Genomic DNA, 25,310 nt, shown 5'->3' with positions numbered 1-25,310 from the left:
CTGGTTTGGTTCAACAGGTCAGGACTGTGATATGAGGGCGCTTCAGGATTTTGTGGGCAAACAGAATGAAAAGATGGGTGTTTTTCTACAAGCTTTTTGAAGTCCCCTTGTCGTGGAGTGAGCTATGAGAAATAGAATAGGGTTTTCAGGGACTTACGGGAGAAGGAAGAGAAATTACCAGTAGCAACCAAAGAGGAAGGCCTGTGGACATGGCAGAAATGAGTCACCAAATGGATCGAATGTTTAGTCATTAAAATGTTAGGCATCTCAGAGAACACACTAGAGACATTCATTCAAATGTTTGGCAGCTGGGGACTCCTTTTTGGATAGGGGTACATGGAGGATACTTAGAGGGTATAAATAAAGGGCAAAGAAGAAAGCACAAAACCACTGGGGTATTTGCAATGCCCTGTAGTTGTAAAGTGTTATACAAAATACTAATTATTAATCATTTATTATTTAATTGACAAGGGAGCCTTGCTCCAGGAAGAATGAATGATTTGACCAAGATCACCCACACGGCTATGCTTAGGCATATGAATGATGGGCAAAGGCTCAGCCAATAAACCGACATCAATGAAAAGGCATATGGCAAAGCAACAAACACGCGATCCCCAGGCGAGACACGAGTGAAGGGGAACGGGAGAGGAGAAAGTCAGAGAGATCCTCGTCTCCCATTCCAGAGAGGAACTGCCTCATGCACGCTGGAGAAATGAAACCACTGGAAACTATCGACTGTAGGCAGAACGACAGGGGAAGGCGGAAGAGAAACAGCTCTCAATGAGTAAGTGTGCTGAGGCCTATTAGACGCAGGTCCTCGTTCGAATGAGTCAGTCTTAAAAGACATAGATTAACACTAAACCAAAACACCTACAGAACGATGTAGACATCAATTGATTTTTATCACAATTATATATTTAGAACAAGCAATAAAAATATTACTCAACCATGAATAAGAATTAAATGCAAACACCAAAATCAGTATGAGAATGGAAAACTAAAGAAGAGAAGAGACAAGTGTTTTAGATGAACTCTATTGAGAAGTGCTGATGGCTTAGAGTGTGATGACTCAGGCTGCTAACCGCAAGGTCAGCAGTTCAAGACCACCAGCCTCTCCGAAGGAGAAAGATAAAAGCCGTCTGCTCCCAGAAAGATTTAGTCTTGGGGACCCCCGGGGCCCAGGGGCAGGTCTACTCTGTCTACAGGGTCACTCTGAGTCAGGATTGACTAGAGTTTAGGCTCAAGTCTTACTTTCTTTGGTTCTCTCCCTTCTCTTTCAGGGGTAATGTCTTGCTTCTTCTACTCAAAGACACCGTTAGGGTTTTTCCCCCCTCTCAAAAGGTGCTCTGAAGACAGACTTTATACTTTCACGTTAAGGTAAACAGAACTTGTGGCATTAGAAAGGAGTTAATAGATATCAAATACATAACTAAAGTCAAAATTCTCAATCGGGGGCCCATGGAACTCGTGGATGATCTCCATGGGATCTTGAACTCCTACATTATATCTGAAATTCTGTATATATACACTTTTTGGAAGCCTATCTCATAACAAGGGAGCCCTGGTGGTACATAACAGTGGTTTAAGTACTGGACTACAAAGTTGCTGGCTCACACCCACCAGCCCCACTACAAAAGATGACCTGCCTGCTCCTGTACAGATTTATTGTCTCAGAAATCCCACAGAGCAGTTCTTCTGACCTAGTACAGGATTGCCATGAGTCACAACTGACTTCATGGCAGTGGGCTTGGTCCTCTCGTTTGGGCTCATCGAGTTCTCAAAAGGGTCACAATTCAGAAAGAGCAAAGGTCCATTATTCGGAAAAAAAATAAAAAATGATGTTCAAGGTTCAGATATCAGATGAGACCAAGGAGACTATTATTGGAAGATAGAAAGGTTTTTGCTAGTGTTCCTGAAATCACACCACACAGGTGGCTAATCTGTACACCCAGACAGATTTAATGTGACTATGGAAACTTTAATGTGACTATGGAAACAGCCTCATTAAATAATTCACAATCACTTAAGCAACTTTAAAAAAACATGCTAATTTATCATCCTCCCCACCCCACACCCTTTTAACATACCTTTAATGCTTCTATAACAAGGTCCCTTGCTTCAACCTCTCCTTCAAGAATACTGAAGAGTGTCAGGAGTTCAGGCTTGCTGAGTTTTTCCAGATTCATCCTGAAAGACTGAAACAAGGCCAACAATCAGACAACCTTTGGTCTAGACGACAGCAGAGATAATGCCACATAATTTGTACAGGAAGGGGGAGCCTGAGACAGACAAGAGCAACAGTTATAGTATAAAGTGCTTTAAGAAAGGGAATGGTTACAAATAAATAGATAACAGCTGTCTAGTGTTAATCATAAATGAGCAGCATTAGCAACTAAGATTCTCTTTAGTTGCTGATTTCATAACTACTCACAAGATCAACTTTTCATCATTTTTCCTGCATGATTTCTAAGCAAAACTCCTAGAAAGTCCAGACAACATTTAGCCACTCATCTTGTGGCTAGATATTTAGGTCAAAGTGTTTACCATGAACACTATTAAACTGAAAATTTGTCAGGCCATGAAAATAATCCCAGTTTTAGATAATCAAAATTCCAAAACTGTGTATAAAACATCTGGTATCCCTCTTGTTAGGGTTTGAATTATGGACCCCTGAATATATGCTATCAATCCTAACCTCTATGCTTGTGGTTATAATCCTATTTGGGGATGGGCAGACCTGGTTATACTAATGAGCAAAAATTAGTGTACAGTGTATCAGTCAGACTTTTTGGAGAGATAAGAGATTAAGCAAGCAAGCCGAGAGAGATGATGTAAGTAGATGCCAAGGACAAGATCTCCAAGGAGCCAGGAAGCAGAATCTGAAGAGAAAGGAACCTTGCTCCACAGCCCACAGAGAGAAAACCTTCCCCTTAAGCTGTGCTCTGAATTTAGACTTGTGAAAGACTCTTCTTTCAGGGATCATGTCTCTGACTGTGTAGAGCACTCAATTTGGACCTGTAGCTTCATGGGGGTATAGATCCACAAGGTCAGCCGTTCAAAATTAACACACACACCCCAGCCCCCTGTGAGAGAAAGATGGGGTTTTCTATGCCTATAAAGAGCAAACCCACAGGGGCAGTTCTACCCTGTCCGATAGGGTTGTGAGTGTGATTTTAGTTTCACTGAGAGGAAAGAGATTTGTTTGCCATAGTCCTGTGGCACTTCCGTTTCGGCAGCATTAGATAACTGAGATGTTGCTGAAAACAGCTTACCTGGGGTCTGAGTGAAGATAATGGTTGGCAAGAGTAAGAGAGAAAATTTTGTTTCTTTTACTGAGAACATCTATCAAAATATTTATAATGTGCGTAACAAAACAGGTTTAAAGGTAACCAAATATACTTTTAAATGACTTCTTAAAAGTATATTGTTTAAACATCATACCTAATTGGCCAAGTTTCTAAAAACTGAATTAATTTGACTTAATGAGCTCACATTTACATAAGACTTTGCACCTTTGGAAATGTATTAAGTGGGAAATTGTATGGCACACACATAATCCTTTCCACAAGGTTAATTTCTCACAAACCATACACAGACAGAAAGAATTTGGACGTTACAATCCTTGAAGGGTCTTCCGACCACCAGGTATGCTGAGACACATAAGCAGCACAAGGACCATTTTCCTTCTCTTACTTTTTACCTCCAAGTTGCCGACCCTCAGAATAGTTTTCTGTACAGCGAATCCCAACAATAGTTCACACACTCTGCAGTTAATCCCCAATTCTCAGGAGCACACTGAATTTTAGGGGCACACAAAAGAGTCATTGATTCCTTCCAGAGAGAGAGAGAACGCCTAGAAAATGCATACTTCACTGTGTTGTTAGACTGTGTCCCGGGACAAGCTGTACAAAATCTCTGACCACACAGTAGATTTATAAATTATCAAGAGTTTGTGGGGGAGGGATGGTGGGAGAGGGAGGGGAAAAAATGAGAAGCTGATACCAAGGGCTCAAGTAGAAAGCAAATGTTTTAAGAATGATGATGGCAGCAAATGTACAATATGCTTGACACATGTATGTATGTATGTATTGTGATAAGAGCTCTATGAGCCCCCAATAAAATGATTTTTTAAAAATCTACTCCTTGTCAATGATACAATGAACAACATTCTTACTTGTTATTTCTGCATCTGCAAATCACTCACTTCTGCACACAGATGTTAATATCTGGAAAATTTTGCTAATATGTACCAACTCATTTAGCTTGGTGTCCACACAAAGTGATGACAATTCACATAGGACACAGGAAAAATAAAGCCACAGCTATGTAACTTGAGAACCACCAAATCTGTTTGAGCTCAATCCAGAACGAAGCCATTTTCTTTAGAAATAATAAATCTTCATGGTTCATTCGTGCTTTATACATTTAGAATCTAATCTCCATAGACAGGACATTAGAATACTTTTTTGTGGGAAAGGGAAATGAAAGAGTTATGCTATTTGGGCGTGGCAATGACATGGGGTGGGGGTATGATACTGACCTGATAATTGGTAGATTCACACTCTAGTCAATAATAAACTCTACGGTTTTCTTCAGTTAAAATTTGGAAAATTGACAAATATACTTAAAATGCTGCCAGCATAGTGGGAGAGTAGTCAATCCTGCAAAATAATAAGAAATTTATTATCCATAAGACCATACTGTAAACATGTTGGTAAATCCCATAAATGTTGACTGTCATTATCCTTAATGAATCCTGGCAGCTATAGGCCACTATCGACCAAATACCAGGTCTTCCTGCTGAAGTGGAGTTCTGGGGGGGGGGGGGGCGGGGAGGGGGGGGGCGGCACAGGAGGGATTCCACTGCAGTAATAGAGCAGGCGAGAGCTTGGAAATCTGTTTAACTTTAGACATCCACTGTCATGTCAAGGTCCAATTTCTGAATATCATTAGAAAAAACTTTCTTTCTCTCCCTGAGTTGACAAAAGTTTATGTTTGAATCATGACTTATGTATAATACACTCAGAAAAGTAGCACAATTATCATTGAATTTAATGATTTTTCCAATCTCCAAACTGGTACTAGGAAAAATTCTCATCCTTATACCTCCTGATAATCCATAAATGCACACATGAATCTGTTACCATTTTGACTTTGTCTATAAAGTTATCCTCAGTGTCTCTTTCCCCCATTTTCACTCATTTATTCTATTCGTTTTCCTGTGTGTTAGACTCAGCAAGCTTTTAAAAAAAATTATAGGCTTCCAAGTTTATTTGATAAAATATATACAGATATTGGTCCTGAATCTTAAAGTACTGGTATGGATTGTAAGGCATCCTGGTGACCACCAGCCATCTTCAGGACAAAGACCAGGCATTCTTCTCCCATAAACAGTGACACCCTGTCTCACAGGGTGGCCATGAGTCAGAAGTGACGACATGGCAGTGAGTTTGTTTGTTTGCTTTTGGTTATGGACTGACCTGCGCATCATTCCAATATATGTGTTGCAAATCCTAACCTCTGTCCCTGTCGTTATAATCCCATGAGAGAATGGGTTTTCTTTGTTACTAGGAAATATAGATGCAGAGAGAGTTACTAAACTACATGAAGATGGCCCAAGAACAAAAGCTTGGGACAGCAAAGGGCCTTGGCCCAGAGCCAACACTGAGAGAAAGCCTTCCTCTTAAGGCAGGGCTCTAAATTCAGACGTCTAGCCTCCTGCAATGTTTGTCTGAAGTCACCCACTAGTGAGAGTTCTGTGACGGCAACACTAAGTAATGAAGACAGGTACCAAGTCAGAAAGCCTGAAACCCAACAGTCAAATAGATACAGTGTTGAAGGAGAAATAATGCAATGCAATAAATGCTTGTTCCACTCACCCAAAATTAATCATTAAGCCAATTAGAAATCTCTAAACTTAGGGGAGGAGGTTCGGGTTTGTTCTGTAGTCAATAACAAGAATACCAAAAAAAACTCTAAACTCCCTTCTATCCAGTCGACGTTGACTCATAGCAACCCTACAAGGGAGGGTAGAACTGCCTCTGGGTTTCCAAGATTAACTCTTGTCTGGAAGAGAAAGTCCTGTCTTTCTCCCAGTAGTGGCTGGTGGTTTTGAACTGCTGGCTTTGCAATTAGCAGCTTATAACCACTCTACCACCAGAATTTACATATCTACAAACATTGGATATGCTACTCCATCAATTTATGCCCAACATCTAAATTATGTGACTCAGGGTTTTCAAGAAAGTCTGTTCTTAACCCATATTACACATCTGATGGCCAGATCTTTGAAAAGCCATATTGCCGTCTATAGACTCATTCCCTACTTATTTTCTAATTGAGCTGTGACTTGTCATTGTCATCACTCATTAAGTGACTTCAAACGGCAAGATCATTTAAACCAGATGCTTAATTTACTCCTCCCATTAGATTCTCTCCAAGATCCACATTTCCTTATTGTGTTGATATAGACATTTCCGTCTAGGGAATGTTAAAAGTCTATAAATTTAAAATAAAAAGCACTTAAGGACAAGTTATTTGGATTTGTTACCATACTCTGCGGTACAGCCAGCTATCATAAGCTTTAGAGTTGTCTAAATTTTTAAAATACGCACATACACATAAAATAGGAAAATAAAAGAGGTATATATATTAAGAAAATGGGAAAATACATTGTTTAAGGGATAAACCTATAATAAAAAACAAACCTCACTTTTTTTGGCATCAGCTAGTGAATTCACACACGAGTTTGCCTGGCATCCTATTTGATTTATCTACATGCTACTTTTTCAAAGAAGCCCTGGAGGTGTAGTAGTTTGAAGTCATCAGCCTCTCTGAGAGGGAGAAAGATGAGGCTTTCTAATCCCCTAGAGTTACTGTCTCAGAAACTCAAAGGGACAGTTCTACCTTGTCCTATAGGGTCAATTGACTTGATGACAATGAATCTGCTTTGTTTTATGCTACTTCTCACCAAATCAAGTCCAACAGCCACACTAGCATGAGTGCTTTCAACAAGAACTTTCATGTGCCAACAAATTCAAAGAACTATGGTATCAAGAAGAGCACTCCTGCTCTAGCTCCTAAACTGCAGGGCCGAGTATGCCTAAGTAAGCCGCTCTGTTTTATTCCTGCCTTTCCCTCTCTGGTTAATACCCAAGCTCCTTCATTCTGCTTAATTCTCTTTGGGCCTTTCTATTCCCTCCAGTCCCAGCGTCTGCTCTGGAACTCGGAATTCTTGTTGCCTTTTGATTATAGTGATGAGGTGGAAGCAGGAGAATAAACACCCCAAACAAAGTCTATGCTCTATAAACTGTAGGGCAGGGCAGATTACAGTCAAAATGCTTGTCTGTCCAGTATCTGGGTGTGGGTTTGTCTTTATGTGGGATTGAAGGCTTTCTTCCTAAATGCTAAAAGAGCAAAAGCAAGACTTGGAGATGTCAGATATTACTGACAAGAAAATATGCACAGTATATGTATTATATATATTTCAAAACCAAAACAATGAAATATTTTACCTAGGAGATCATGCTTACATAATTCTTTAATATACACTTAGGTATAAAATGTAAGAAATTTATACTTGAGCTATTACTAAGTTGAGATGAGTCATTAAATTTTTGGTGTTAGTGATCAGATCCGAGCAAAGATGCAAAGCCAAATTTCTGATTATGTATAGAATCTTTCACACACACACACACACACACACACACACACACACACACACACAGTTAATTCTTAAAACTCAAAGAGCTGAACCTAAATTACAAAATAAATGTTTCTGATAGCTTTCCATTAGATACTGTACTTTCTTATAAAAACCAGTGTATATGCAATGAAAAATAAAAATGTATGAAGTTTATAAATACTAAATCTAAAATATGGCCAACTACGCACTGCTATTTTCAAGAAATGTACCCACATTAAACTCACACTGTAGTGGAAGGTATTACTTTAACAAATGAATTACTTTAAATATCTCAAAAGAGTTAAGATTCCCTACCCTCTGGCCTAAGTGGTTTTTCAGAACACTGATTTATGGATGTGGAGTAAGAGGGACAATCTTTCAAATGACCCCCTTTCCCCTACTTTTGGCATGTTAGGGTCAGGTCTGCAAGGAAAACATCAATCTGTTACCATAAAATACTCTTCTAAAAAAGGAAGCAACTAAGATCAAGAAAATTTCTGTACCTTTGCCACAGAAAGCTGTTTTTGTTATTACTTACAAAAATTCTAAAATCAAGATACAAAATCTCATTTTACTGAATTCTAAATATTATGTCCTGTAAGCATCGGTGGCCACTATATCAAATGACGCCTCCTTCAGTTGAAGTAAAGCTATTCTTGGGGGTTTTGTTCTCCTGAAAAAAAACTGGGCTACTAGTGGCTAGTCAGTCATTCAACATTACCAGCCACTCCGAGGAAGAAAGATGAAGTTTTCTACGATTCTGTCGAGAATTACAGTCTCAGAAACCTACAAGGGTTTCTACCTTTTTAGAGACACCATGAGTTGGAATCTACTTGACAGCAGTTGAGTAAGAAGTACTAACTACTCCACTTTAAAAGACCATATATGACAACAATTTTATCACCCTATCGGGATATTTCTCAGAATGCCTTGCTTTATCTTATGGATCTGCTTTTCCTGCTTTTTCTACCCCGACGATGGAGAAGCAGTATAGAAAACAGAATGGCTTAGGGAGTGTTTCAGAGCTGGTACATTTCAGGACCCTTGAGAAAGGAGGTTTTGACTCATCCTGAAATGCATATAGTATAAATAGTATACTTAAAATTATGATGGTGCTAAGGGATCATGATGCTTATTCACTCAATACTGCCAATATACACTCTGCAATAGGCCTCCAGAGACCAGTTCTGTAATTTACACTAATACCCTTAAAGGGCGACATTTAGAATTCTGCTGTATTCTACTTAAATACACAGTACTTTATATTCAAAGCTGATTCTAAGAGTGGAGTTTTTGATTTGTGCTTAGAACAGAAATTAGTAATATTACTGTAGTTCATATTTATCACTACAACCTCAGAGTTCTTATCATAGCTTTTTAAGAATTCAAGCAGTAACATAGTAATAACGAAGATACATATTAATGAGCCAAACACTACTCTGTGCCAGGCATTGTTTAAGTATGAAGTATAGAGTAGCTAAATCAAATCTCATAACTTAGGTGGACAGTTACTATAACCATCTAATTCATCCTCATAATTATCCCAGTTCCACAGGTGGGAAAACTGAGATGCAGAAGCTAAACAACTTGCTCAAAGTCCCACAGCTAGTATATATCAAAAATGGGATTTGAACCCAGATCACTAGACTCTGGAGGCTCCCTTGGGAACCCCTGCTGCTCTGGTTCACATTTGATCTCTTTGTATCAACAAGAGGAACGGTATGGTGAAAGACCTCAGCTAAACAGGATTCACAGAGCTAGAAAGGACCTCAGAGATAATTTAACTCAGTATTCATTTTACAAATGAGAACTGAAGCCCAGAGTTGTTCTGTGAACCACTGAAGAACACAGCAAAGGAGAATTAGTCTAACACTCTTGTTTTTTCTTCTTCTCGAAGATCCACTGCTAATCCACTTTCTGGGATGCCATGACTGGTATCAGATTCTTATTTTAAGTTTTTTAAGACTCATGCACCTCTTGTGTCACTGTTATCTTACTGTTTCACTGTGTGCTGGGTGTGGGTGGTGGTGGGGGGGGGGGATTTCTCCCACTGTTTCTCCTATATGTTGTTGAGTAAAATTCATATATAAGTGGAGAGCAAATGCCTTGAGCATGATTGGGGCAGGGAATGTATGGATGTGCTTTATACAATTGATGTATGTATATGTATGGATTGTGGTAAGAGTTGTATGAGTCCCTAATAAAATGTAAAAGAAGAAAAGAGAAAAAAATGATTAGGGCAAAAACTGTACAGATGTGCTTTATACAATTGATGTATGTATATGTATGAACTGTGAAAAGAATTGTATGAGCCCCAATAAATTGTTAAAATAAATAAATAAATATAACAAATAAAAAAATTCATATATATATGAATTGTTTGTCTATGGGCATGAGGCCACTTCTCTCTCTATATATGTGTGTGTGTATATATATATATAATATTCAACCATCTCAAGCCCAAAATGAGGGCATTAACACAGAGCTATTAAAAACAGGTCTATCTACTTGGATATCTGTTTACATCCTTTCAAGTGTTCTCATCTGAGAGGAGGCCAAACCAGAAGAACTGCATTCGTTGGCTTTGTGGCTGTTGGTGGCTGTCATCGAATGGATTCCAACTCAGGGGGCCCAGGTGTGACTAGAATGGATGTTAATGAAAATGAGTAATACTTGTTAAGTCAGTACAATTTTCCCCATTAAAATACAAAATGGTATGTCTTTTCACATCAGAGCATTGTCAGAAGTTTGGGCTATTTCAAGGCTATGTGTAAATGGAATATGTCTGTATCAGCTATCTACCTCCCACCACGCCAATTTTTATTTTCTGTAATAGAGCCGCCATGGTTTACTAAATACCACACATGAAGTAGATTGACTTCAATAACCCTTTATTTCCAGTAAAATGATTCATGGGCCACAAGTTTACAGACAGTCTGGAATGCAAAATCCCTTCAAAAGTTAACTTAGGATGAAGTCATAGACTCCATCAGGACCCTAACTGGGTAGAAGATCAAGAGCACACAGTATGGAGGAGGAGTCCAAACCAGTGCAGGTATATCTGTGTTTCTAGTCAGGGCTTCCAACCAGTTCATTTCCATTGACCCTGTGCTGAGAATTTGCCTTTCCACCAAACATAAACTTAAGCAGAATCTCTATTTTTAACCAGATCTCCACTTGAGCCTTCTAATTTGTGTGTGTGGTTGTAGTTGCCATCAAGTTGATTCCAAACAGGGGATCTGTTTAAAATGTAGATTCTGCTTCAGTACCTCTAGGGTGGAAAAGAGAATTTTCAGCTGGGGACTAAATAGGAATGAACCGAAGCCTTGATTTTAACTACGCCTTTACCCCGACTCATCCTGTATTGCACCAAAACCAAAACAGAACAGCAGCTGCTTGCAGGCCTCCAGAAATGTGACCGGCAATGTTGTTTTGCCTTCCAAATCAGATTACTGATGAAAAAAAAAAAAAAGAAAAGCTTCACAATTTGTAATCAGTTGACAATCACTAACAACAAACCTAGCAATTTTTCTTACTCCAAGGGCCTTTGGAAACGCTGTTTCTCCAGGGTGGCTCTGTGCAGCAGTGGAAAGGGCCTGGCCCCTGGGGCTGACAGGAATAGTGCCTTAATCAAACCTAACCTTTACATTCTTCATTTGCTAAATGGGAATAACCAGGCATGTTCTAACAGGTTGCTGCATGGCTTTAGTGAGTTAGTGGCTGGTCAGTTCTCCGACTTCTCATCCCTGGAGTACATATTGCTATAAGGGTTAATGTGTAAGGAAGGTGGCTGGTGTCTACCATTCATTTCCTATTCAAACATCAAAAGCAGTTGAGTCTTCTGACATGGTCGGCTGTTGATAAGCTTGGAGGAGGAGCCTGCCCGGCCAGCTCGGGGAAAGGCAGCTTTGGGACAGGCACGCCACACACCCAGGCTGAAGATGTCCACACTCAGGTTGGGAAGAGGAAAAGGGCACTCTTCTGCCTACATTAGCTTTCTGCACCTTTAGCAGACACATGAAGCCTTTGTTCCCACTGCATTTTCACTGCTTCCAGTCAAGTCACAATTTTAACTTGGAATGACTTGTAATGGGTTTTCTAAAAATACCAGAGCTATTTTTTACATTATGTGAAATGAATAATGGATATGTACCTATCTTATTTAATATCTTGGGAGCGGCTATCAGATCTAATATGTCAATGCATTTACTTACTTTCCCAGCTTCTGCCTCACAGGACTCTGACCTCTTCCAAGCAACTGCTTGATTCTCAGCACTTAGCAATCTCTTTTACAATCAAAACTCGAAAATCCACTGATAGCATCATATCAGTTTAGACTCACAGGGACCCTATGGGTCAGAGGAGGGTTGGTTTTTTTGGTCTTTTTTAAAAATCATTTTATTAGGGAGTCACACAACTCTTATCACCATCCATCCATACATCAATTGTGTAAAGCGCATCTGTACATTCATTGCCCTCATCATTCTCAAAACATTTGCTCTCCCCCTAAGGGCCCTGGCATCAATCAGCTCCTCATTTTTTCCCCTCCCTCCCCCACTCCTCCCTCCCTCATGAACCCTTGATAATTTATAATTATTTTGTCATATCTTGCCTTGTCCGACATCTCCCCTCATCTACTCTTCTGTTTTCCATCCCCAGGGAGGAGGTCACATGTAGATCCTTGTAATTGGTTCCCCCTTTCCAGCCCACCTTCCCTCCGCCCTCCCAGTATCGCCACTCACACCACTGGTCCTGAAGGGATCATCCACTCTGGATTCCCTGTGTTTCCAGTTCCAATTTGTACCAGTATACATCCTCTGGTCTAGCCAGATTTGTAAGGTAGAATTTGGGTCATGATAGTGGGGGAGGAGGAATCATTTAGGAACTAGAGGAAAGTTGTATGTTTCATCATTGCTATGTCACACCCTGACGGGCTTGTCTCCTCCTGAGCCCTTTCTTTAAGGGGATGTCCAGTGGCCTACAAATGGGCTTTGGGTCTCTACTCCGCACTCCCTCCCTCATTCACTGAGTGATTTCTTGTTCTGATGATGCCTGATACCTGATCCCTTAGACACCCCATGTGCATATATTTATAGGTTTAGTATTAAGGTAGGAGAAGGACATTGGGCTTCCACTCAAGTACTCCCTCAATGCAAGAATACTTTCTTCTATTAAATTGCCATTCTATGATGCTCACCCTCCCGATACAACCAGTGAAGACAAAGTGGATGAATAGGTAAATGTGGGGAAGAAAGCTGATGGTGCTTGGCTATCAAAAGATATAGCATCTGGGGTCTTAAAAGCTTAAAGGTAAACAAGTGGCCATCTAGCTCAGAAGCAACAAAGCCCACATGGAAGAAGCACACCCAGCCTGTGAGATCACAAGGTGTCGAAGGGATCAGGTATCAGGCATCATCAGAACAAAAAATCTTATCACTGTGTGCTCACCTCCCTGATATGATCACTGAAGACAAATGGGTGCAAAAGCAAATGTGGGGAAGAAAGCTGAAGGTGTCTGGCTATCAAAAGATATAGCAGCCTGGGTCTTAAAGGTAAACAAGTGACCATCTAGCTCAGAAGCAACAAAGCCCGCATGGAAGAAGCACACCAGCCTGTGAGATCCAAGGAGGGTTTTTGAGGCCACTAAAGCTTTATGGAAGCAGAGCAGCTGGTGGGTTCAACTCACTGCCCTTTCAGCTTGTAGCCAACTCTTAACCCCCAGGCCCCCAGCGCTCCTTGCAGTTACAAAGGGGGCACCAAACGAAGGCTGGCTGAATCCAAACAGGCTTGGAGAGAACTGGACTTGGGGTCCCCCAAAGGTTAGTGGGAAAAATTCTTACCTTTTCATTCAGTTGCTCCACAAACTTCTGGAAGCCCCTCGTAGAGTCCTTAAAGCTCCAGCTAATACAGTTCAATCTTTCCAAAAGTGGAAAGCTGGTGCCTATCACAACAAGCACCTCCCTTTAGGAAGGCTAACAGCAGCTAACTGCAAGGCTTGGGAATGTGCAGCTGACTTGACTAAGGAGAAACAGGAGGCAGAAAGAGTGGTCAGAACACATAACAATCTAAGAATGAGGGGAAAAAGGATGTGAGCTATGATGGTGAGTAACTGTGGCAAAGCGAAGACTGAGAGAAGAAATGTGAACAAGGTTTTACAGTCACTTGGTGACTGATGCCGTTTAGGGAGGCGAGAGGGGAAATGATCCCAGATCAGCTGATGTTCTGAGACTGGGTGCTGATGCCAGTAACAGAAACTGGGACGTTAGAAAAGGAACTGGTTTCAGGAAGGGAAAGGATGAGTATGGTGTGAGACATGCTGAATGAGAAGTTATGAGACCCCCAGAAGAAGGCGTCAAGTGTGTGGCTAGTGTGAGCAGGGCTATGGGTTTGAAAATGGAGAAGAAGCCTTTGGATGACAGCACCTTATAAACATTTTTTGTTCTGTGTCCTCAATTTAAGGACAAGGCGCAACAGAAAGAAGCTGATATACAGAAGTAGACCAGAAAGATTATCCGTCTCTTCTGCCTCTCAATACATTAAACGAGTTAAGAACCAGGGGGGTGGGGAGGAAGGGGAAAAAATGAAGAGCTGATACCAAGGGCTCAAGTAGAAAGCAAATGCTTTGAGAATGATGATGGCAACAAATGTACAAATGTGCTTGACACAATGGATGGATGTATGGATTGTGATAAGAGTTGCAGGAGCCCCCAATAAAAATGAATGGGAAAAAAAAGAACCAGTGTGGTAGAAGCTGCCACACAACAGAAAGGACTAGACTAGGGTTCTGGGTTGAATTGTGTTGCCTGAAGGGAGCGAAGTAAATTGCGGCCTGAATGCTAGTGGTGATAAACTCATTTGGGAATGGTGTCTTTGTTATGTTAACGGAGAAGATTACCATTGCTTGCTGTTAGAGTCTATCTCTTTTGAGATATAAACAACAAGGAAAGCAGAGATGGGGTAAGATAGAGGCCAAGACCCTTGGACAGTTTCCAGGAGCCAGAAAGCAAAAGCTGAAGAGACAAGGAAAGGACCTATCTTTAGAGCCCAGCCCTAAAATCCAAACCCACTGCCTCCTCTATTGGCAGGGCAGAACTGCCTCTGTGGATGAAGTTTCATTTTTCTTCTGAGGAGTGGCTGGTGGCTTTGAACTGCTGACGTTGTAGTTAGCAGTCCAACCCACTATGGCCACCAGGACTCCTCTTCCAAAGCCCAGAGAGGGAGAAAGTTTCCCCTTTGAAGCCGCACCCTGAATTCAGACGTCTAGCCTCCTAAACTGTGGAAATACATATCTGTTGGTTAAAACCTTCCACGTGTGGTCTATCTGCTACAGCAGCACTAGATAACTCAGGCAACTAGTTAGCACAAACCAAGAACCGGGCATCTGTCTCCTCCACACAATCAAGTTAGCACTTCTCTGTTTTTCTTACAAATTTCTTCTCCACCCTCCCTCCTCCGTCCTTTCCCCTGTCAGAATTTATAGTTCATCTCCATCTCTTTCCTCTCTGCCTCTGACCTTTCTAAGAGGGCAGACCCTGAGCCCGCTTCAGCCTCACTTCCAAGGCCAGGCCAGGGTCTGCATCTTTTTTTGGGGGGTGCAGTGGGGGTGGGGTTCTATCAACCCAATCATCCTGCACTCTCTTATTTTCTTTTCTATTAAATTTACTAACCATTAAGAATTATACTCTTTGAGGCTCTAGAAAGGCAGAAAAGATTCACTGAGCAGCAGAGAACACACATAGATTGGAGGCTTTGGTTTTGTACCTGAAATATAGTTTGGAAATACTTGGCAGCAAGAAACCATATTACTGCATTCTTTACTTCAATGCTTGCTAGTACCTGTTTTTCTGAATCCACAAGCCCCTGCCCTAGCCTCTCTACTTCTACCTGTGTTCCCTCCAGTTTTGATTGCTCCTATTAAATAGCTCAGGAGCCCTGGTAGAACAGTGGTTAAAGTGCTTGGCTACTAACCGAAAGATCGGTGGTTCAAATACACCAGCAGTTCTTCATGAGAAAGCTGTGGTAGTCAGCAACTGTTCAGATTTGCAGCTCTGGAACCCCCCTGAAGCAGTTCTACTCTGTCCTACAGAGCCGAAATGAGTCAGAATCAACCAGGGAACAATGAGTTTTCTGTTGGTTTATTACATAGCTCTTTCCTTACATGGGGATGTGTGAGGGGGTGTAAGCTGTCTTCAAAAGTAAAGCAAAAATGACTTTAATCAAAATTGCTATAGAAAAGCCCTTACATTTCATAGAAGGTACAACTCTGTATAGTAATCAGAGAATCCACAAAACTATTCATAGGTAATTCAGGATGGAGGTACTTGTGCTTGGAGGGGCGCAACTGGCTGTTCAGAAAGAAGACATCAGCAAAGGGAATCCCTTGCCTTTTCTCCCCAGCCCCCCCAAAAGCATTTAAGAAAGGTGACTTGCATGGCCAAATTACTAAACATATATACTCCAAGAAAGATGCCCAGAGCCCTAAAAAGTCTTTTAATCTGAGATGTCTGAGATCACGGTAGGAAAGTGTTCTTTCCATCTACTTAGGAGAGCTTAACTTTATGAGGGAGGCTCAAAAAGTTCATGGAAAAAATGGAATAAAAAGATAACGGACTGTTTTCATGAGGTTTTTTTTGAAAATTTTATCGAAAACTATAGAAAATTTTAAAACAAAAAGAGTAACTAAGACTAGATATTACTTGTTCACTCTTGCTAAAATGTTGGCATAAAACAAATATTTAATTTAAAAGTCTAACTCACATTCTAATAATGGTCATAAAACTTACTAATTAGGGAGTGCTTCCTACATGCTGGGCACCTTGCTTTACAATCCATACCTATTAGCCCCTGAACTCTGTAAGTACATACCATTCTTCCCACGTCACAGCTGTGAACCGAGGCTTCGTGCAGACAGGAGGATGTGCTCTGCACTGGGTCACAGGAGGGGAGCAGCAGAGCTGGGACTGGAACCCAGGCTCACCTCCAAAGGCTGTGCTGTGACCTTCCTAACACTATAAATACACACCCATCACCCCCTTTTCCTTAACTGAAATACTTTAACGTGCAAGACCCGAGTTTTAATTAATAGTAGCAAGCATTCAGAAAATAAAGAGCAAAGGGCCTTTAGAAACAGGCTAGCATGTCATTCGTGGGGTGAGCCACCAGAGACTAAACAGATTTCCGTTAGAAAGAAATCTCTGCTTTTCATCTCTTGCCACTCAACACCAGCTTAATGGCAGCCCCTAGAGAAAGACCACTCTATTCGCTCAGTAAAAGCCAAAAGTTCCAATCTTGTTCTGCAAATGAACTGGCAGGGCTGCAAACCTGCTTCTGCCAACACAGACCCACAGTCGAGTGAGCGCGCTGTGACTACAATAAGCAGCCTGTATGATTGCATTCAGTGCACGGACCCCATACTGTTCTGAGCCCCTCTTCAGAGAATTAATGCTAGTTTAGGAAAGCACAAAATCACTACACCTCTATTTTTTAAAATCCCCAAATAGATCAGTAGCTTGTCAAAACCCAACACTAAGAAACCATTCTTAAGCAAAAAGCAGCAATTATTTCCTAATAGGGCTTTCCTAAAGTCACTTCAATCCCACAGATCAGATTCTTAGAACATTCAAAGAAAATCCTGACATGACCGATTACACTTCAAGTTCATGACGCCAGCATTATCTTTCCTAACCAGATCTTTTCTTATAAAAAATCAATATTTTAGAGTAACTTATGACACTGGAGTTTCATGAAGCACCAGATAGAAAAAAAGTCAAAACAAAAAGTAGAAAACTCATACTAAGCTGTGCCATGTGCATTCCCTATCTTTCTAGTTTGCCCAAACCAAACCAAACCAAACCAAACCAAATCAAACCAAACCACTCACCACCCTCAAGTCAGCTGATTCCATTCAGACTCAAGTGACCTTATAGAGTGGAACTGCCCCATGTGGTTGGTTTTCAAGGCTTTAAAAGCTTTCTGTCCCCTTCAAAGTGGCTGGTGGGCTTGAACCTTTTTGGTCAGCAACTGAATGTTTTCACCAGTGTCCCACCAGGAGCCTCTAACTAGAACCAACACTCATGAAGTCATACTATCATATTAGGTGCTGTGAAGGGTAAAAAGATAGGGGTGGAGGGTGGTAATAAAAGGGGCTTCAAAAAACTTGTTGACAAATGGAATGAAAAGATAATGGAATCTTTCCATGAACTTTTTGAAGACCCCTTATAAGCACGGCTCGTAAGTTTAAAATAATTCATCATCTAATGAGACAGATTAGACATATACATAAAGATCCTTCTACATACAATGCTTTTCTTCATCATTCAGTATGACCAAACAGGTGTTGAAAAAGTTAGAGAAAAACATCACCAAGTCCCAAATTGTATCCAACAAACATGTCCTACTTATGGTGCCAAATATCAAAGTGCATCCTTTACTTTTCCTCTGCTCATTAAGGCTCTGGTAATCCACGTGATTTCAGTGCTTTCTTTAGTCTCTACCCTTAGTTTATTTTCTGTTCTCTGCTCATGTTAACAAGGTATATTTTTCTGGGATTTCCTGTTCTGCATTTCATTTTTTCTGCTGCTATTGCTGAAGACCCCTGCTTTATTCTCTTATCACTGTATACTTTCCGTGTTTGCTGGGAAGAACCCCCCCTCTTCCCACAAAATACACACACACACACACATTTTTTTGTTTCTTACTGAAGATGTGGGAACAATCACAGGCTAGATCTGTGAGCACCACAGGTGTCTCTGAAACCTTCCAAACTTAACTATTAAAAAATAATTACCGTCAGGAAGTCTAATCAGGAAGGTAAAAGACAACAGCCACTTCAATCACCCTCTGTGATCCCAAGGCCTTGAGATTAGCTTTGGCTAGAGATTATATAGTGATCAGGACTGCTGATGGAAAGTTAAAAAAAAAAAAAAAAGCAAAACGAACTCACTAAAATATGGCGGATTTTAACATATAAAAATGCTATCCATAGGGCAGGAGCCCTGGTGGCACCAATGTTTAATCACACCGCTATCTGAAAGATCATTGCAACCTTAGGATCCATAGGTGCGTACTGGACATTTAATGGCATTAACATTGGACTCAAAGCATCAACACTAAGCTGCTGCTGACCCGAGGCCAAGCTAACAGAGCCTTTAGTAACACACTACAGAGACCCGTGGATACCTGGAGTTGACCTGCCCCTAGGTACCCTTTATGGCTGAGATTTTAAAACGGCTCTTGCTCTTTTGCCCCCTAAATTGTATGAAAAGATTTGGGTCATGTAAAGCCAATGTACTATGTTTTAAAGGTGTGACTTTCCCTGGGGCGGGGTGGAGGGTGAGCCCCAGCCATGAAAAGAGGGGGTAATTTAACCAATGGGCTCCCCCAAACCCGTGGCTGTTCCCTTCTATTCCGACTCAGAGGGACCTTCCAGGGCAGAGCCGAACTGACCCACTGGCGTTCCCGAGCCTGTACATCTTGAAGGAAGTGGTCAGAGGCCTCCGCTTTCTCCCATCCAGCTGCAGGTTGATGGGGCCCAACCGTCCACCTTCCAGTTCGGTTGGCAGCCCAGCACCTGAACCACTGCGCTACCAGGGCGGCCTTCCAAAGGCCACAGGACCAGATTAATCATAAACCTCAACGACTGAAGCCGAATTTTCTTCAAACACTTCCTGCCTTTTGTTTCAACAGAACTATCCCTTCAAGGTTAACTGCAGTCGCCCTGCGGAACACACCAGCCCACCACTCACCACGAGACACACTCGTGGCTGGAACCCCACGTGGGGAGGCGGCTTCGGCTGGCTGCGGTTTCCAAGTACGCGGCGGCTACTGCCCGCCCGGCATCCCTACCCACCCAATTCCGCAGATCCCCAACACACCCACCTCCCGGTGGGATATAAGGGGCCGGCTTGTTTCAGGTTCCCAGGGAATAAAACCGGTGGAGGGCAAAAGGGGACACAACTCAAGGCTCAAACCCCTTCAGAAGCCGGGTTCTCCCCCAAGGAGTGAACATACAGGAAGGGTGGGCACAAAGACTGAAAGGGGCGCGGGGTGGAGGTGGAGGTAATTTTTTTCCTCCGGAGTCCAGGGAAACTCACTGTCCGCTCCTAGGTCGGCAGGGGTGGGGGGTGGAGTGGGGTAGACCGGGAGGGGGCGAGCTCTCTGCCCCGCACAGAACGGCGGACCGAGGGGCCGGGAGGGACTGTGGGCACCCTGGTGGGGGATGGGAAGAAATGAAGGAGGGGAGGGGCGCTTTATCGCGGCGCTGGCCGTCTGGGTCCGGTCTTTGGCTTTCGCTTCGCCCCCTCCCTCTGTTCTAGAAAGCACCGATTTTAAGCCACGGAAGAAACAAGCTCGGGTCCCACCCTAACCAGTGGGGACAGGTGTAGGGAAGGATGCCTGGCGGCCCGGGGTACAAAAATGGGGGTGGGGGCGGCAGGAATGGGAACCCGAGCGCCCTCCTAGCTTGAGGCGCTGGGAGACAGCTCGAGCCTTGAAAGGAGGGGTGTCGGGAGGGAAGCCCCTTCTGAGGAGGCCGGTGTGGAACGGGAGCGGTAAGGAGCCGTGGGGACCCTCCGCGGCTGAGGAGCCGCCTCCTCTGGGAATACCGGGAGGCGGAGGAGACGGCCCCGCCCCCTCCGGGGATGGGGGCGAGAGCGCGGCCTCTGAGGAGCTGGCGGGGGGATACCGGGGGACCCACCCTGGATTTTCTCCCGAGCGCGCGGCCGCCCAACAATCGCCAGGCCCCCAGCCCGAGGAGATCCTACCTCTTCCCGGCGCTCCGGGCTCGCTTCCCCGCCGCCTCCGCCGCCCGCTCCCATCCACGGCTCCCCGAGGCCCCTCCCCCTCAGCCGCCAGGCAGGGGGATTGGCATTCATCCCGACCAATCGCCGCCTCGCCTCTCCAGCGCCACTACCAATCCGTACTGGCAGGGGGAGGGGCTTCTCCAATGTCATTTACGCTCCTCCCGGGGGCCCAGGATCCCTTTTGTTTGGGGAGAGCCAGGCTGGGATTGAGGGCACGTCAGTTCCGGTAGGAAGCGCCCTCCTCTGTCCCGGGTTCGAAGGTGAGGCCGGGTCCGGCAACTTTCCACCGTCTTTACGGTCACTGAGGTGACCTGTGCCCAGGGCTTCGGCCTTTAAACCCTGATGGCTCAGGAAGCCGAGGAATGGCGGGCTGCGGGTACCCGGAGCGTGATTTCATCCATATTATTTGGAAAAGTGATCGTTAGTGTCTGCTTTAGAATTACTTCTGGGAGACTCAGTCAGGTGGCTTCCCTACCCCTGTTTTTCTTACTTGGACGCACCTGAGGATGTGCTGGAAGCAAGGGTGCAAAGATGGTATCGTAGGAAATCATAATCCTCTTTCCTACGGTATGCAGAAGAAGTTAGCTCTGGAGATAGATGCTGCTGTAGTTCAGAGGCATAAACTGAGGAAAAGCCTTCCGGGTTCTCTAGATATAAGCACCAGGTTGGGACCTGGGGGAAGGAGTGAGAGAAGGTACTTTCCAGGTAAACCCAAACCAAACTCACTTCCTTGGAGTCCATGCCGACTCACAGCGCCCCCTGTAGGGAAGGGTAGAACTGTTGTGGGTTTCTGAGACTGTAACTTAAGGCTGGTGTTTTGAACTGCTGACCTTCTGGATCGTAGCCCAACACGTAACCACTACGCCACCAGGGCTAAAGGTCTTATAATAGTACATTTGTGTCACATTTTTCCCACACTGCCAGATGAGGCGACTTGTGTCGCTGGCCCTAGTAGCCTACTTCTGGACAATGGTGTTTCCAGTGCGTTGGAACTAAGGGCAATGCAGAGGTTGGAAAGAATGTTTGGCCTTCCTGGTGAAAATACAAGGAAGCCAAATGTTGCTGATGACAAGCAAGATGTCTGAGCAGAACTGTGCTCTGAGGCTTTCCAGTGGCTGAGGTTTTGGACGTGGATTGTCAGACCTTTCTTCCAAGATGCCTCTGAGCAGTGAAGCCACAACCATGGCTAGAAACCATTAAAGCATTAAGCTAACTGCACCTCTCAGGGACTCCAGCAGTAAACTCTACCAAACAAAAAGCAAACCTACCATGACCAAGTCAATTCTGACTCATAATGACCCTATAGGCTCCATAGGGCTTCTGAGACCAAATCTTTACAGGAGGAGACAGCTTCATCTTTCTCCCACTGAGCAGCTGCAGCTGGGTTTGAACTGTCAAACGTATACTTAACATTCTGCCATCAGGGCTCCTTCAGCAAGCCCCCTCCCACTGGTATCAAGTGGGATAGCAGTTTGAACTCATAACTCTATAGAACAGAGTAGAATTGCCCTTGGTTTCGGAGTCTGTAACACTTTATGATAGTAGAAAGCCTTGTCTTCTCCCATACAGGAGCTGGTGGTTTCAAACTGTTGACCTCCCGGTTAGCAGTCCAACGTGTGTTCACTACACCACCAGGCAGGGAACCTCAGCAAGCTCTTGAAACCAAAAACTAAATAGGAGCAGCCGAGCTGGTTCCTATTCATAGTCCCTATGTATAACAGAACAAAACACTACCTGGTCCTTCCACATCCACATAATTGGTAGGTGTGACCCCATTGTTGTAGCCAGTGTCTCAATCCATCTCCTAGGAGAAGGATCATCTTCTTCTTCTTCTTCCTCCTCCTCTTTTTTTTTTTTTGCTGACTCTCTACAGAGCATAATGTACTTTTCCAGGGACTGATTTCTCCTGATAACACATCTAAAGTACGTAAGGCGAAGTCTCGCTTCTAAGGAACATTCTGGCTATACTTCCTGCAAGACTGATTTGTTTGTTTTTCTGGAAGTCCATGGTCCTTTAAATATTCTTCCCCAGTGCCACAATTCACATGTGTCAATTTGTCTCTGATCTTTCTTATTCATGATCCAGTTTCACATGCACCTGTGGTGACTGAAAATACCATGGCGACTTGGGTCAGGTACACCTTAGTTTTCACAGCGATCTCTTTCCTACTGTATGATTAATTTACCCTCTCAGAGAGACGTCATTGTGCTCACTTTACAAATGAGAAAACCAATTCAAGAGAAATCAAGTAAGGCCATAGAAGTAGGAAATGGTAAAGAAGTGATTTCCAACCAGGGATGTAGGACTCTCCGTCTGTGTCTTACTCTGCTCACTGCACACTGACTCTCACCAGGAAGACGGGTTCAGAAAATGGGCATGACTGACACTCTAAAGCCAGCATCAGAGTCAGAAAAACAGTTCTGCTATCTCCCCCTATTGATTGTCATCTCAGAAGGATCATCTCTATTTAGGAAGAATAGTGAAACTAGGTACTAAGGTGCTCAACAGTGGCCCAAGTGCCTTTGGAGTTATGACGTTGGAGCTCCAGAATTTCAGAAAGACGTGGGTTGCTGAGTTTGGGAGACTGCCAAGCTGAAAGGCCAGAAGGGCCAGGTATATTGTAAGTGCTCAATAAATACTGGCTTGACTGGAAACCAGCCCACAACTTTTAAAACTCCATTTCCTCCTTCTCTCTGCTCTGCCTATGGGTGTGCATTGAGGAAGTGCCTCATCGCCTGACAATGAGGCAACGTGGGAGAACAGGCTATTTTCTGCTGGTTTCTGAGTCACTCTTAAGTGTTGTCCTAGTGAATCAGTCCCTCCTTCCCGTCCCTCCCTACCCCCACTCCCTCAGTAGCAGCTAATTCCTCGACACTCTTCCCAGTCAGACTGGGTGCCCTACAGCCTTTTTTTTTTCCCTCTGAGCAATCAGTCGCTCCCCTGATTTCCTGCTCTCTTGCCCTGGCCTGAGCTGGTGTGGAAGGCCCCACAAGAATGAGATCATCCCTGCCAAGTAGGATTCCGAGTCCGGAGGGCCTGCAGATTGCTTTCCTTTGCGTTCATCAGCCCTGGAGGTAGTAAGGGCTGTTTGAAACTCACTGAACTTCACCGAACTTCAGCAGCCCTGAGAGGTAGTTCTTGGGTTTTGTGACTCTTCAGCATCTAAAACTTGCAAATAAACGTAGAGCCCGGTGCACACAAATGGATACGCAGTAGTGGGAACTGGGGTGCATGGCATTCTCTTCAATATGCACCACAGGAGAGAACGATTTTCTGTTACTTTATCAAGTTGTCAGCTAATGTTTATTTAATGCCTATGTGGGTCAAGAGAGTGCTAAAAGGTTATAGATTGTATCTGTTTGTCTCCCAATGTAAGCTTCGTAGGCATGTGTTCCATAAATATTTATATAATGTATAAATAAAAATATAAATATCTGTAAATAAACATTGCTGACCCAAGGAGGAAACAGCGGCGGAAAAGAGGGCAAGATTGAGTGAACGAAAATGTCCTGAGTTCTAGTCCTTGCTCTGCCACAATCCTACTCGGCCTCCCATTTAACGCCCATCAACCTTCATTGGCAAAGAACATGAAAATAATGGACTAGTCCTTCCAGACCATTTTGTGGTATGATTTTATGTCTCTACAGAGTCTCCACATGTAATTACATGTGCCAGATGCCACTTACAAGCCTTTATTAAATGCCAGGCATCGTGTACATGGATTTACATAATACATCTCATTGAAGGGAATCTTGTGCAAAAGTTGTTAGTGCTTGCATTTTACAAGGGCGGCAACGGAGGCACAATGAGGCTGGTGATCTTGGGATGAATGAATGATGAATATTTACTCCTGTGACTCCAGAGTGCCTCTTCTCAGTGACCGTGCTCTTTCATCTCTTTAGGGACCCCGAGTGCTGTCCATGGTTAAATGCTTGCCTACTAACTCAAAGATTAGTGGTTCGAACCTGCCCAAAAGTACCCTGGAAGAAAGCAGGCCTGGTGATGTGCTTCGGAAAGGTCACGGTCTGGAAAGCCCCGAGTGACAGTTCTCCTCTGCACACATGGATCACGGGAGTCAGAACTCACTTGATGACAGTTGGCTCCTGTTATCAACTCTCTGTTGTACTTGAGGGGCGAGGAAATGGGAAATGCAGCCTGTAGCTAAACATTTGACCCCATACTCTGAATAGCAATATTCCTAGAGTATATGTGTCATCTGGACTGATTTTTTTAAAAAAGGGAAAGCAAGAAAGGAGGAGATAGTATCAATGAAGGCGCTGTTGAGGAGAATTGAGAGTAATTACCTGAACCTGTTTCGTTTCCAAACAGAATAATAGTCTCTGTGAATGCCCAGATGAGACCATGTAGATGAAAGAAGTCCTTAACCCCTGTCGAGAGAGGCTCAGGAAACTTGGTGACTCTGGGGGGTAGGTATTGAACAACTCACCCACAGGGTTGGTGATTTAAATCTACCAGCAGGCTCCTTGGGAGAAAGATGAGGCTGCCTGCTGGTGGATTTAAGGATTTCCAGATTCACAGAAAACCCTGCACAGGGTCATTGGGAATTGTAATCGAATGGTGTCCGTGGGTTAGTGAACCTCTTAGAAAGGAACTTAGGAAACTCACTCAAGTGTATTCCCCTTGCTGGGCCCTAGCCCTCCAGCTAAACTCTAGCTCGTGACCCTGTCAGATTTACGAAGATGTTGAATACATCAGAGAAGGTACGTGAATTGGGAGAGTGATCCGGCCTGTCTTTCCCTCTGGTCTCCGCACATTCCTACCTTCCTTCTACCCAGTCACCAGGAGACAGGAAGTTCCTTAAAAG

The 25,310-nt window shown here is 43.4% G+C and overlaps 1 protein-coding gene across 1 annotated transcript in view; it reads right to left on the bottom strand.

Moving 5' to 3' along the window:
• Positions 1-20,519, bottom strand: part of CTTNBP2NL (CTTNBP2 N-terminal like) — a 56,366-nt gene extending 35,847 nt beyond the window's left edge. The window contains exons 1-3 of the mRNA XM_075559417.1: positions 20,446-20,519; positions 4,541-4,661; positions 2,088-2,195 (exon numbers count right to left, since the gene is read on the bottom strand). Of these exons, the coding sequence (XP_075415532.1) occupies positions 2,088-2,186 (99 nt within the window). The 5' untranslated portion in view covers positions 2,187-2,195; positions 4,541-4,661; positions 20,446-20,519. The remainder of the gene's footprint in view (positions 1-2,087; positions 2,196-4,540; positions 4,662-20,445) is intronic.
• Positions 20,520-25,310: the final 4,791 nt, after the last annotated feature.

This window comes from Tenrec ecaudatus, chromosome 1, assembly GCF_050624435.1.
Source record: "Tenrec ecaudatus isolate mTenEca1 chromosome 1, mTenEca1.hap1, whole genome shotgun sequence".
In the NCBI taxonomy this organism is placed as follows: domain Eukaryota; kingdom Metazoa; phylum Chordata; class Mammalia; order Afrosoricida; family Tenrecidae; genus Tenrec; species Tenrec ecaudatus.
Note: the sequence above shows the minus strand (reverse complement) of the source record. Positions and strands in the feature narration are given on the sequence as shown.